The sequence below is a fragment of the Micrasema longulum genome, unplaced genomic scaffold, assembly GCF_059751315.1.
Source record: "Micrasema longulum isolate JH-2025_06_02 unplaced genomic scaffold, ASM5975131v1 h1tg000605l, whole genome shotgun sequence".
In the NCBI taxonomy this organism is placed as follows: Eukaryota; Metazoa; Arthropoda; class Insecta; order Trichoptera; family Brachycentridae; genus Micrasema; species Micrasema longulum.
This window is the reverse complement of record NW_028277801.1, coordinates 374,371-390,403: the sequence shown is the minus strand read 5'-3', so window position 1 is coordinate 390,403 and position 16,033 is coordinate 374,371. Positions and strand designations below refer to the sequence as shown.

At 30.1% G+C, this 16,033-nt stretch overlaps 1 protein-coding gene across 6 annotated transcripts in view; it reads left to right on the top strand.

Moving 5' to 3' along the window:
• Wnt2 (Wnt oncogene analog 2) overlaps positions 1 to 16,033 on the top strand; it is a 210,880-nt gene that overhangs the window by 41,252 nt on the left and 153,595 nt on the right. For 4 of the 6 annotated variants that reach the window (XM_088228734.1, XM_088228735.1, XM_088228733.1 and 1 more), the window contains exon 2: positions 12,560 to 12,764. In XM_088228734.1, the coding sequence (XP_088084860.1) occupies positions 12,664 to 12,764 (101 nt within the window). In that variant the 5' untranslated portion in view covers positions 12,560 to 12,663. Of the gene's footprint in view, positions 1 to 9,509; positions 9,619 to 12,559; positions 12,765 to 16,033 lie in introns of all 6 variants that reach the window. The other 2 variants (XM_088228732.1, XM_088228731.1) reach the window with 2 other exon arrangements.

Below are 16,033 nucleotides of genomic sequence, written 5' to 3'. Positions count from 1 at the left end.
AAATTTGTGGATTAAAGTATCACTCGTCTTATATATATATATACAATAAATATCTACCTACCTAAATAAAAGTGTAATTTAAAACCATCTCTAAATATTGCAATCACAGATTTGAATTGTACTACTTGACACCGCAAACTAAGCATTCTCCATTGAGTTGGTGAAGCATAATTAGAATTCTCACAATTCTTTTTCCAAAGTTTTTCGCAAATATCTCAGTAACTTTTTCAATGGAGATTTCTAAGTTAGCTTCTAATAGCCTCAATTGTTTTAAAATAAAACCAAAAATAAATCAATAGTCAATACTTAAAACATAGGTCGGAAGAAATAGCCTTAAGGGCATATACATTATTTACGTAGGATTCATTGAACCACAGATAAACGTTAATCAATTAAAACTGTATACTACAATTCAACAATTAGTTAATAAAATTCAACAAACTAATAAATTCAAATCAACAAACCAATATCAATAAACACGAATCTATTGCCAAACTGTTTTGTCCTGCAAACATTCATCGAATCTATATTAGCTCTTTCCGTACAGCCGTGCTTAACAAAATCTTTAAATATTTATAAGTGCATGCCTTATTTGCCTATTAAAATACAACTGTCTTGTAAATAAAAATATAAATAAAATAAAATGTAGTTCTGATACACTTTTTGAATTGCTAATTTTGTCGAAATTTTTTTTTTGACCCCGCTTGTTTTTTTTATTGACGAGAATATCTTGCTTTTTGCAATACGTCCGGCAAAGTATTTACTTTTTTTAAACATTAAAATGTCATATATATAAAATTCTTTTGTACGTGTGATGTCACTGAACTTCTAAACAGCTTAACCGATTTACGTGTGGTTTTCAGAGAAATATAGACCTTTGCGCTGCACGTGTTCGTAGATATTAATTTTTTTAATCGAATATATAAAAAAGAAGTTAGGAGCATAAATGTTTTATTAATTGATCTACCAGGGTTGCATTCGAGGATAATGCATTTGCAAAAAATAGGAAGGATGTTGTTTATTTGTGTATAAAAAAGTTTGTTTTTGAATGTTTACAAACATCATTTGCTTTTCATGGATCTTTTCTTTCATTCCTTATAATTTCTTCCCATTTATTTATTTTTGCTGGAATTTTAGTATTACTAAAATAATATTAACTGTCATTCTATACATTTTTGAAACTCGCATTCATGTATAAAGTGCACCCCTATTGGTGAGAAGAGCTGAGTTTGGCATTTGCAAAAAGAATTCTATATTTGAAAATAAATTACTTTACGTTTTGGAATTCAACCATAAACAAGTACCTACCTAAATACCTACTTATCAATGAAAAGTATTTTTCCATTTGATGGCAGGCAAGTCAACGTTCGGGCAGGACAACGTCTGTCGGGTCCACTAGTATATATAAAAAAGTATATGTGTAATTGAAACTTAAAATATAAAATGAATTAATTATAAGAGTTAGCAGGCGATCTGTTCATACTGCGAACAAACTCGTTTTTAATTTAAAGTAACGTGGAAAAAATAAATATGTTTTTTTTTCACGTAATAATGACTGCACAATAATTTAAAAGGAGCGAAACTCGTTAACAAGCAAAAGAAAAACGACGAAATATGCCAATTTAAATATTATTTTTAAAAAATACGCGATCTTAAAGTCATTATTACCTTTCATGTTATGAAACAATTTTCAGTTATTTTTGGGTATTTTAAACGACCAGTTGCTTTATTTATAAATATGCTAATTTGATAAGTTTTCTGACAGTGTTAAAACACCTGTGTGTAGTCTATAAAGAAATAGTATAATACATATGAAATGATCATCTATTTATGTACATAGAGAGTTATTTCAGTAGAGACGAAAGATACTAACTAGACTGTGCTCAAAAACTCCTTTGGGTACGGTGCGGTAACGTCGTGTTACATCAAGCAAAAGTACAGACATTTGAAAAAAAAATACACAGACATTCTGTTTTATAATTGATTTTCTATTATCGATAAAAATAATATTATTATTTAGACCGGTTACAGCGAAATAAACTATAAATCATAATTATGCCGGTCATTTAACTAGCGCACACTTCCGCGCGCTGCCAATAACCGACTGATTTGAACGAATGAGAAAAACACACAGTAATATTTTCCCTGTCTTGTGCATGGTACATGTATCTGTTGTGTTATCTGGATGTTGTTGCCTCTTTCATCCAAACACCAGCCACAGAACAGCGTCTCTGTCTTCCTTGCATTAAGTTCTATTATCGTGCTCTTTCTTACAAAGTTAAACATATTTATTGTTGTATTGGCATAATTTTGATTCATATAATTATTCCTCGCAGAGAGAGGATTTTTTTTCCATTTAAATCCTGCATTTAAGTTCAAATTTTAATTTTCAAATCCGGTGTGAAAATGTCCATCTGAAGATCACAAAAAATACAATTTCATAATTAAAAAAATAAGATAGATATTTCAAGTCTTGTATCTTATGTAGTTTAGCGTTACACCACAGCCACATAAGAGTTAACGAATCACCCTTGCAGATATATATTTAATGTCGACTACCTTGAAGTCGAACCCGGTACTCAGGTATCATTAGAACATTTATTGACTATCCGTGAGTTAAACTGGACCACAAGCTTGATACCGCTAAGCCGAATTATTTCTTCTAAATTTTATTTTTCAGGATTTTTGAGTGAGAGTCAAAAAATCTTGTCCAGAATAGTGAAATATCACATACTACGAATACCGATAAAAATATATAAAATAGAATAATTAATTGTATTTTCAAAATCAACATGAATGCTGTGAAGAAATATTTTCATACATAAATGTTAAGAATAAATTTAATGAAATACGTTGTTAGAAAAACGCAACATATTTAGCCTTGGCAGTTGTGACGTCAAGATTCGTGATAATATTCTAAACAAATTTGTATGGGCAGGAACAAATAAACATGAATCGTGGCTAATGGAATGACCGTTTTTGCGGGAATTCAAAATTACAAATTAAAATATATTTTTTATGTTACTAAAATTAGCAAATTTTTGTTTTTTAACTAGACAGCATTTTATAGACTTTTATTACTTTAAAAATGTAAAAAAAACGTGGTATATTCCTATTCTGGTTCTATTTCACAAAAAGAACTGTTATTCATTCCACCCGGACTCAGAATTCTGTGAAATTGTAGTGTGAAACCATTTGAAATAATTATTTTATATAAATATTGCCGGGAATCAAGTCCGAGATTTACCTTATTAAATAATTTACTTATGTAGTGCCACAACAGACCTCCATAAAATACTGTTATCCAACATTTTTATTAATGTTAAAGCTGAATAGTTTGGATTTGTGAAATAAATTCTCCGCTGATACAAGTTCTTGTTTAACTGAATAACATTTTATTATGTAATTCTACTAATGACTACAACCGTAATCGAGCTAATTTATTAAATTAACATGCACTTTGCAAATTGAAACCAAATATTCATTATTTATTTATTTATTAATTAATATACACGGCACGCATTGCCTTTTACCGTGCAAAAAATACATGTACAGTCTAGAAATAAAAAAAATATAATATTCAGTAGACAAACGGAAAAAAAAGCATAAAAAGTTTATATGTACACATATACAGTGGTTTCATGTAATGAACACGCTAACATATTGTGCAAAAAATAAATCATTGATAGGCATATAAAAATTAAAATGTTATAAATATAATTTTAAATAAAAACAGGTAGGTTTATCTAATCTTTTGTTGTCCTCTTTGCTATAACATATTAAATTCCTTTTTTAAAATACTAACTTGTAAAAACAATTTTACCTCAAATTCATTATTTAGACGAACCTATAGAAATTATATTAGACTCAGTATTAATGTAGATATTTTTAACTGCGCGTTGCATTTGTATTAAAAAATTCTTCATGGAGTTGAATGTTTGCGATAGTTGCTGAATGGTTTATGCTATGTATGTGTTCGTGTATGTTTTATATGTAGATGCATGTAGATGTGCGTATGCATGTGTGTGCATATGCGTTCATATAATATATGTATGTGTGCATGGATGGCTCGAGGTGTGCATTCGGTATTTTCATTTGTTACCAATAATAACCTTCATGGAAAACGTAAATGTTAATTGTTTAACTATTGTTTTCTCACTCAAGTTTTTTTTTGTCACACTTAATGTTTACATCTTTTACCAAATTAATGAAAACTTAATTGGTCTTTTTATGTTTGAAAATCATTGTTTTTAATACTTTGTATGTATGACTGTATGTTTTCTGCATTAATAACAATAAATAAAAAATAATTTAAAAAAAATCATAAATACATTGAACAAAAAAAAAACAAATTATAATTATACCAATTTAGAAAGAAAAACCTTTATTTTTAAATGTTGAAAAAAACAATCAAAACAATATATAATATGTAATTCACAAAAAAGAAAAAATTAAGTATTAAATGCAGGGTTTTCTTTAAAACTTTTTGTAAATTAACAATGTAAATTGTACATTGTCGGGCTTATTACCAAATGGCAATTTCTTCCAACCAACCAAAATAATAAATGTTTTATTTATATAATTTAAGTGACTAGTTCATATTCCTCAAATCAAAACTATTACTCAGTTGGAAAAAGGAATAAAGAGGAAAGAGGAAAGGAGGAGAGATTAAGGAAGAGAAAGGAGATATTTCTTCAGACGCGATTTAAACGGAGATACTGTAGTGACATCTTTGATAGTGGATGCAAGATGATTGCACAGTCGAGCCGTATGGACACTTTATGTGTTAAAGAAGATTTAATTTAATTTTAATAGCTGTACTCACAATAATACATAAATACAAGCATGCTAAAATTTGTTAATGCCTTTTTGAAGTATAATTATTGATATTATTTGCAACAGAGAGGGAAAACATTTTTGAGAAGGGGATATGGAAGTTAAGGCTTTTGCATAGCTTATGACCTGTCATTGGCTGGTTCATTTATTCATTTGATTTTCATTTTTTGTTTATATTTGTAACATTTTTTATACAATAATATATGTAACTTTATTTATTTATATGAACAAAAAAACCCACACAGGCATAGCCTGTGCGTGGGTATACTTAATCTAGAATACATTATTAAATCTATGGTGTGGATGCGAAATAAAAAAAAATAGATGAAGAGTGAAAACTATTATATTGAAGTTAGATAATTAATTTAATAAAGAATACATACGAAAGCAAAGAAGAAGTTTACCTGGAAAAGGAAGCATTAACATTTATATTTTTGATCCAGTTTATAAATAAATCAGTAGAAGAAGAGAGGCTTAAATGGTCATTTTTCGTTGAGTCTTCAAACTAGGAGTTATAAAGTTTAGGGGCAAGAGCATTTGCATGCCACTGTTCTAGTGTTGTGGTACAAAATGGAATAGCCAACACTTGATTTCTTTTTATAATGGCGGTTTGAATTTTGAGGGAACAAGTGCTGACAATTTACAACATATTTTAGACATTGCACACAATATTTCTGTCTTACATTCAAAAGTTTCGCCTTTTGGTATAATTGGATGGAGGGATATGTTTTATTCTTATTGAGCGAAATTTTAGTTATTAGTTTTTGTACTATCATTAACGGCCACGGTTTAAGTGGTCACTTTACACACTGCGTAACGTTCACCATTTGTTTATGTTCAAACATCCACATTTCCTGAACTCTTTCATCTGTTGAATTTTGTGAAGTAATAGAGCTAAAACTTTTATCACGTGGGTGAAATTTATCTGGCTGAACCAATTCACCTGCTGGGAACGCCCGAAAACAATTGTTTTTTTTTATGCTTCTTCTTATACCAGTTAGTTTAAAAACAATGTTTTGAGTATGTCCAAATGTTTATAGACAAACATAGGACATATTCAACACATTGTTGTTATTAAATCTTTCTTGCTTACCGTCCTTGAATTTGTTACCAACTAACTAACTAACTAACTAACTAACCATCACGCCATTTCCCCGGAGGGGTAGGCAGAGAGGATAGAACGCCACACCACTCTGTCCTGGCACACTTCCTTTGCTTCCTTCACATTCATACATCTTCTCATGCACGCACGTCGATTATTCCGACTTTTCACATGACCACTTTCAAGAATTTGTTGTACTTGATCATGCCATGTCTTTCTCGGCCTTCCTCGACTTCTACAACCAGACACATTCGCATCATAAATCTTTTTAGCCGTTCTTTCATCATTCATTCGCTCCACATGACCGAACCATCGCAAAAGACCTTTCTTAATTTTGTCGATAATGCTTAACTCAGCCTTGCATTCTGCTCTAATTTCGACATTAGGGCACCTATCATACATTGTTTTTCCGCACATTCGCCTGAGGGATCGCATTTCAACAGCATTCAGTCTACTTTCGTCCCTTTTTTTCCAACTCCATGCTTCGCTTCCATACATTAGGGTTGGTACCAGAACTCCATTATGAACTGCTAATTTAGCCTCTTGCGATAGACACTTATTTGCTACGACAGACTTGTTACCAAAGTATTCAAAATTGTTTTCTTTTGCTTAATTTTTTCTTTTAATTAACATAAAATACAAAATAAAAAAACCTAGACAGAATGGTAAATTTCAGAAATTGGGTAAAGTCCTGTTAATGTCTAGACGATATTCTTTTTTAAAAAATGTTCCTTACCCCTGTTGTAATACGTTATTCTTGATAGCTCCCTAATGGGTGAAATCGAGTCTTTGTCTTGGGCAAACTTAGAATATTGTTTTTTAAATATTGTTAAAAAAATTAACTATAGTTAATCGTAATTTTTCAATACATAAAGTAATCATAATTTTTATTAATTTGATTAAACCAAGTTACTACATCCTTTCAGACTGGTTATCTTCGATTGTCTATAATGTAAAATTCAATTTTCTGTACAAAAATGTATATATTTAAAAAAATCCTGCCGAGTACTATTTACATACTATAACGTTGTATAATATTAACCAGTCTGTGGATGCCAGTTAAAAGGTAAACGTGCTAATTGATCAAAAGAATAAGTGGAATTGTACCAAGTATTTTTAAGTTAGAACTTATTTTCATATAAAAGTTATTCTAGGTATAACAATTATTGACTTCCATAAAAAAAATGTCAGTAAATAACACAAATAGAATATTATTAAATTAGTAAAAATACATTTCAATACATATTGCAAACATTAATTTGAGTCTACCAATTTCGTTTGTTTTTATTTTTGATTAAAAATAATAATAGGACAATTATTATTTTGCCGTGTATGGGTATTTTCAAATGACTAAAAATAAGCATCTTTTTTAAAAAATTTTTTTTTATTTATTTACAATTTTAAAAAACCCTTTAGGGTTACATTAGAAATTTAATATTGTCTAGTCATTTTATGTCTCGTCTAGTTTAGTTAGTTCAGTCATCATGTGCTTTTTCAGATTGATTTTAAATTTGTCTCCAGTAAAAGTTTTCAAGTAGTAAGGTAGGTCGTTGTAGTGTTTAAGTCCATTATGTAGTATTTTTGACTGTCCTGTGTTTGTCTTTGCTTTTTCAATATGATAGTGTTGTTGTTGTCTGGTGTTATATTTGTGTATGTCAGCATTTTTGACTAATATTGTTTCGTCGTCTTGTATGTTTCCCAGTGTTATTTTGTGCACAATTTTTAAGGTCTCAATTTTAGTCAAGTAGTTTATGTCAAACTGGTGTTTTTTATTTGTACAGTTCAGTCGGAGAGGTCAGGAAGAGTAGGTTGTATGTTAGTTTAAGAATTTTATTTTGTTGTCTTTGTATTCTTGTTATGTCTCTACTTAGATAAATTATTCCACCCACAGTAAGAGCAACTTAAAAAAAACAGATCAACATTAGGTAGAGTATTGTAAAGTTCGATGTGAAAAAAAATGTTTCTTAGACTTCCCTCTTAATTTATTTCGGATGGTAGTTTTGATATGTTTAGACATAACAAGATGAGGCAGATAAGCTTAATGTAATTTAGACATTAAACCGCGCTAAGAATGTAATCTTTAATACTCCTATCTCTGTTATTCTCGTTTGAAAAAGTACAATCAATGGATGGTATCGTGTATACTTTCTACTATTAAAAAACTCCCATTTTCATTTTTAATCTTTATCTCTTTTACATGCCGTCCTAAATAAATGGCAGCTAGGAACATATTTTATATGTGTATGCATGTATCTAAGAATGTATATATTTTTTTCTTATTATATTGAATAACCTGTTTTTTATGTATTTTTACTATCAACCTATTTATTTAACTGTTTTTACAATGTAGACAGATCCTTTGTTGCAGGTCCCGATTAGCTAGGAATTTGCCATGTTTGTGCAGACTTTTTTTTGTATATATGTTCATTTATTGAATGATACTTAAACAATTCAAATCAATAGTAATTATATTCAAAATTAAACCCTATGTACAATTTAAATGAAAAATAATAGTAATGATGTAATAACTTATATTTACATATAAGTTATTAATTTAAAAATACTTGGTACACTTTCACTTATTTATTTGACCAATAAGCGTTTTCACCCTCTAATGGGCATTTTCAGACTAGTAAATATTATACAGTGTAAGGATTATTACATAAAACTAAATATTATCTTAAGTGTAGGTACATTTAAATATAAGTTTATAAAGATACAATACGCAATTTTTAAATGTACCTACACTTAAGATAATATTTAGTTTAATATAAATAATCCTTACACTGTATAATAATCACCAGCCTGAAGATGCCCGTTAGAGGGTGAAAGCGCTAATTAGTCCAATAAACAAGTGAAAGTGTACCAAGTATTTTAAAATTAAAAACTTACATGTAAATAAAAGTTATTACATCATTACAATGGAATTCCATCAAGAATTGTCAATAAATAATTTAAATAAAAAAATCAAAAAAATAGGTTTACAACTTCATCATCACCATCATTCCCTTTCCGCACCTAATGGTGCATAGGGCACTGCATCGGTTTACCAATCGCAGCGTATCTTGATCATTTTTGTTACTTAAAGACAAGATGATCAGTCTTACGCTTCAGATATCAGTCCAGGGACAATGAGATATTATAGTGTAAAAACATCCATTTAAATAAATTTTTCATATCAACCATGTCAGAAGTCGAACCCGAGACCTCTTGCATGGTAGGCAAACGCAGTGACCATTACACCACGAGGACGACAAATGCAATTTTTTTTTTTAAACGAAATGTCGAAAATGTAAAATAAATGCGTTTAAATTTGTTAAGATTCAATTTCATATTGATAAAAATATCCATTTTCATTTTTATCCCTTTACAATAAAATAATTTTAGGTTATGGTAGAATTTGGTACCATTTTCTTGTATGATAACGAAACATGTGTTACTCTTTTAGAAATCATAACAAAACTTTGTCTTTTAATAAATATATATTTATGAACTTCAAATAAAATATTTGACAGTAAAATTAAGGACGTTTAATTAATTTTAATAATGAATTTGTTTTTTTTTGTTTCAGAAAATTCTTCACGTGTGGGCTTCAAATGAAATTTTCTGATTAAAAGAAAAACTTTATTGTGTCAGATTAAGAAAGGCCGTGGAAAAGTTTTAGGTGAATTTAATTATTGGTAAAAAAAGTGTTGTGATATATTAATATTAGTTTACACGCCCATGTGTTATTTTAAATAAATATGAGTAGCTGGTTTTTTATCAAGGACATAAAAAATCATATGTCAACGTTTAGAATTAATATTTTTTCAATTACTTTGATATTTTGTTCTCTATGAAATTAGTTGATAAATCAGTTAATTTTATATCAATGTGAATTGAAAATAATATTACAGGGATTGCGTATTATCATCATTCTCTTATCGGCAACCAATAGAGAAAAATATTTTTTTTAAAAAACGTTTTTAAAGTAATAAAGGGCTATGAAATACTGTAGAGAAAAAAAATTGTTTTGCTAAGTTAATTTCTTCTGTGAGTAATCAAAAGGTATGATCGATGAACTATTTTAGAAAAACCCACACGTGAATAAAAAAAATATGTCAGGAGTACACCAAAGTTTTATCCTGTTTTTATCAAAAGTAAATAACAGATGCACACTAAAAAACTTTCTGAATGCCGTAATAGGGGGATATCAGCTTTTTATTTATTTATATTTTCAAAGTAATGAAGGTGTATAAAATACAATACTATCCAGAAAAAAAAAAATTTTTTTGCCAATTATTAGTAGCATAAATAATATTTTTAAATTTGTAATCTTGGATTCCTGCAAAAACAGTCATTCTATTGGCCATACCCCTAATACGTCACGATTCACGTTTATTTGTTTCTGGCCACTTAAATTTGTTTTGAATAATATTACGAATCTTGACGTCACAACAACCAAAGCCAAACACGTCGCATTTTTCTGGCAACGTATTGTTATTAAATTTTCTTTTTGCATTTATGTATGAAAACATTTCTCCAAAATATCCATATTGATTTTAAAAATACAATTAATTATTTTTCTTAATCAATTTCAAATATTTTTATCGGTATTAGTAGTATGTGATATTTCCCCATTGTGCATAGGACTCCGCATTTGTACATGAATGGCCACATAAGCGCTAGTCTAGGAACAGAGTAATATTTCAGTGTAAAACAGTTTGATTGAATAATTATTTCATGTCGACCACGTCGGGAATCGAACCCGAGACCTCTTGCAGCATGTCTTGGCAAACAAAAAAAAGTAATTTATTGCACTGCTATATTATTTAACCAGCCAGTTTCTGTGATGTGATTGGCACAGCGTTGCAATTTGCACTTAATTAACTAATATCTCAATATAGAATCACTACAAAAAAGGCGCCTTACATATGATTTAATTATTCTTTTCAAAATTCTCAATAATATAGTTGATTACAAAATATCTATTACAAACTATTGGTTTCCGTTGTCCTCTTCGCTATACTAGATTAAATTCCCTTTTTTATGTACCAACTTGTAAAAACAATTATACCTCGAATTCATTCATTAGACGTACCGTAGAAATTATAACGGACTCAGTATTGATGTAGACATTTTTAACTGCACGTTGCATTTGTACAGAAAATTTCTTCATGGGGTCGATTATTTGGGATAGTTGCTGATGTGCATCTTGAGTGGTTTATGCTATGTATATGTGCCGCATGTAATGTATATGTTTGTGTATGTTTTATATGTGCGTTCATGTGTATGCGTGGATGGCTCGGAGTGTACATTCGGTATTTTTATTTATTTTAATTTATTACCTCCATGGAAAACGCAAATGTCAACAATTATTCTTTTCTCACTTAAAATTCTCATTTATTTTTTTGTCACATTTAATGTTTATATCTTTTTAATTTATGAAAACTTAATTGGTCTTTCTATGTTAAAAAATAGTTGTTTTTAATACTTATTTTGTATGACTGTATGTTTTCTGAATAAAATAAAATAAAATAAAAAATCTCAGCAATTCCTATGAATATTACCACGATTTTTTTCGTAATCTTCAAGTAAACTTTAACACCGAAGAAAAACAACATGTCACGTATTTCGGTATATTAGATAATTTTAATAAAATATTTTGCTCATCAGGATCTCCAAAAATTTCGAAATATCTAGTACCCTCAGACGAATATATAAAATATTAATTTAAGACTACGAAATGTTATCTTCTGTATGTAGGCACATAGTACATGTACACTATATGGTCAACTATAGTTGTATTATATATAATAATATGCAACTATGTGACCAATATTTAAAAGAAGATATATTTTTAATAATATTATAAGTTGCGCATGATTAGTTATTTTATGTTATGTATAATTTTTATGTGACAACATTTTCAGTAACAATATTATGTGGAAGCCTCTAATACTTTATGATATGTATTTAAAATATAATTGAATCTTATAAATTTTATAATGTCTGTTGGCTTTCCAATGAAATAAAATTAGCTAAGCGAGACACGTGTAAATGTAATAATATGGAAAAAGACAGTAAAATTCAGGCGATAATTCCCTAACTTCAGCTTACCTAAGGTTAATCCAAGGTAACCTCAGGTTACCACACAGTGACTCGAGGGAGTTTTTTCACACAGTATGTTAAAGATAAAATTCTTTGAGGTCATAATATTTTAAGTTTGTCCAAATGTTTGTAGATACGAACTGTATTTCACTTTTAAAAACAGAAATTGAGAAAAGTTTTATAGTCCTTGGTTCCAATCCTGGAAAAGTGGACATTAAAAATAAGTTTTAGACGTTTTTACACTGAATTATTTTATTGTTTCTCGACTGGTACCTGAAGCGTAATGCTGATCACTTTCCATAAATGCGCCGCAATTAAAGCACCATTGTTGTATCCTATGTACCAATGGGTGTGGATAGAAATGATTATACTTAATTAAAAAAAAATTAACACATTATAACGGGGATGGAGAACATTTTAGAGAAGGAAATATGGAAGTCTAGGCATTAACAGAGTTTATGACCTGTTGTTGGTTGGTTTAAGTGGCCACTTTACACACTGTGTAACATCCGCCATTCTGTCTCATTTTAGTGAACTATAAACGATGATTAGGAGACATTGACTATATAAAGTGCAGTGAGTCTTGTGAGTGTTCTGTCTTGAATGTCACCCCATCGGGGACAGAGGGATGCGGGATGGTGATAAGGAGGCGGGGAGGGAAGGGGGAGAGTCAGTCTACCCCCCGCCTGGTGCTAAGGGCACTACTCTACATCGCATCTCTTGGACACATCATCAGGTAAGTCCACAATTTTATTTTCAAACATTCAGTGACTTAATTAAACACAGCATGGCATCGCAGTGGAGCACATTTATTTGTTTCATTCTTTATTGGTCAAACGCGGCTTCAGCAAATTTGCTCGAATGAATTTTCACATCTAAGTGTACACAACCAGGCAACGAGGAAATTCAGTGCGGCGGGAAATTAATCATTTTTTTTCTTGCGTGCGGTATTCATTGGAGGTCAATTTCTCAGCAAAGTTTCTTGAAAATATATGAAAAAAATAATAAAAAAGATTTTAATAAAAATAAACTGTTTTGAAGTACGTCACTAGTTTTGCTGAATCAACCAATGATTGACTGTTTTGATAGATTTCCGGTTTACGGTAAGTCAACTGAAGACTAAGCAAAACTCATCGTTTTTCTGAAGAGATTAAATAAAAATTGATGCAAAATACAATAGCTTTTAATAGCGACATCCACCAGTACAGTGCAGTACTTGATCAGAAAACTAAATTTATATAGGACCTGTGAAGTCAACGACTTTTGGCAAGTCCTCCCCTCTTCATAGTATACTGTAAATATTTAGTCAAATTTTAATTTCTTAAAAAATACATATATTTATAAATATTTAGCTCCATTGTTTTTTTTTTTGCGACAGATTTCAAAGAAATTAATCAATTCCCACAAATCGGAGTACCAATTTTGAAATATTCAAACAGGATGTGTAAATTTTTCTTTATTTATTAATACACACAATACGCAATTCCATTATTAGACTCAGAAATAATTTAATTCTGTTCCTCGGTCATCATAAGACTAATTATGGTTTCCATGCGCCTCTACCCAGAACGATTAGATTTGTAAATGAAAACCAAGGTCTAAATTATTTTCAATGTAAATTGAGTTTTTTTACTAATAGGCTGAAGAAATATTCCCAATAAATTGACTTTAGATTTGTCGAATTAACCTGGATTCCATAATGCCTGTCTAATGTATTAACTTGTCTTTGATTTTCTTTGTTGTATTCCTTCTACTATTTGTAACTGTATTATTATTGTTTTTTTGTTATATATTTTGTTTAAATTGGACATTGTCCGTAAATTAGTTAAATAAAATAAAATAAAATGAAACTTTTACACAATTATTATTTTTTATGTCCCGATTTGTATCTTTCATATTTTGAAATCAAAACAAAAATAGATTTATAATTATTACAACACACATCAATATACTCGTAAAATTGACATAAAAAAATTTAATACGTATTAATAAAAATAATTATTAATTACTATTACACATAAGTTATTTAATAATACTTGGTATAGCAAAATAATGATCATGTATCTAAAATTTGGAATTTTATTGTGATTTGATAACTTACATTTAAACAATATTTTGAGTTTGTTCAAATTTTTGTAGACAAGGACTGGATTCAACTCCCTGGGGGGCTGTTTATATTAACATATTATAACAGAGATGAAGAATATTTAAAATAAGGTAATATAGAAGTCTAGGCATCTACAGGGCTTACGACCTGTCAATGGCTGGTTTAAATGGCCACTTTACACACTGTGAACATTCACCATTCTGCCAATACTTGAACATCTATATTCCTTAAATTCTTTCATCTGTTGATGTTTGTGAAGTTAAAGGGCTGAAACCTTTATTTATGCCGGTGAGATTCGTCTAATTGAATTATTTCACCTACATACTAGGTAACGCCTGAAAATGATATATTTTCAATTTCTATACTTCTTCATGGACCAGGTGGATTTATCACAATATTTTGAGTTTGTCCAAATTTTTGTAGACAAGGACAGGATTCAACTCCCTAGGGAGCTGTTTATATTAACATATTCAGGATAAGGAGAAAAAACCCGCATTGGGGTTAATACATTTAAAATAGAGTCTACTTATTTGTATGAAAAAAAAGGCTAGTTTCTTGGCTCACCGCAGGCGCTGGGCGCGCTTTATTAAAATTTATATTCGTATTAGGATAAAAATGCAAGTGGTCGAAATGATTTTAAATAAATGTAATTATTTATTTGTTTTTCTGTAAATAAAGTTACGATAAAACATTTTTAAAGTTAGTCAAATATAATGGTAAGCTGCGCATAATCGCTTCTATACACGGTTCGTCCCTGGTACGAGGTGAGCCTCGTTTTTGGTTTGCTAAAAGATATTCATCATCATTGGGTTTACAGCCTGCCGTGGGCCTTGGCCTTCTCCAACATCTATCTTGGCAGGAACTCCTCCAGTCCCAGATGCCAATAGCATCCACGTCCCGCTGCACTCCGTTTCGCCATCGGAGTTTGGGTCTACCAACATTACGTCTACCTCGGGGTGCCGGGTGAAGTACCTATCTTATTGAATACCCTTTTATTACTCATTCTTTCTTTGTACCCTGCCTATCACAGCCTCCTTATTCTAATCAATACATTGGGGCTTATTGTAAATGTTACAGACTTCTTCGTTGAATCGTATTTTTTCAAACACAAAAGATATTCACATATTACAACACAGATGAAGAACATTTAAGAAAAGGTAATATAGAAGTCTAGGCATCTACAGGGCTTATGACCTGTCAATGGCTGGTTTAAGTGGCCACTTTACACACTGTGTAACATTCACCATTCTGCCTATATTTGAACATCTATATTCCTTCAATTCTTTCATCTGTTGATGTTTGTGAAGTTAAAGAGCTGAAACCTTTATTTATGCGGGTGAGATTCATCTAATTGAATTATTTCACCTACATACTAGGCAACGCCTGAAAATATTATTTTTTCAATTTCTATACTCCTTCATGGACCAGGTAATTTATCAACAATATTTTGAGTTTGTCAAAATTTTTGTAGACAAGGACTGGATTCAACTCCCTAGGGAGCTGTTTATATTAACATTTTACAACAGAGATGAAGAACATTTAAGAGAAGGTAATATAGAAGTCTAGGCATCTACAGGGCTTATGACCTGTCAATGGCTAGTTTAAGTGGCCACTCTACACACTGTGTAACATTCACCATTCTGCCTATATTTGAACATCTATATTCCTTAAACCAGCCATTGACAGGTCATAAGCCCTGTAGATGCCTAGACTTCTATATTACTTTCTCTTAAATGTTCTTCATCTCTGTTGTAAAATGTTAATATAAACAGCTCCCCAGGGAGTTGAATCCAGTCCTTGTCTACAAAAATTTGGACAAATTCAAAATATTGTTGACAAAAGATATTAGTTTTAGCAATAATGTCTGCCAAAGTGCATATGCTTTGGACTTACATTAT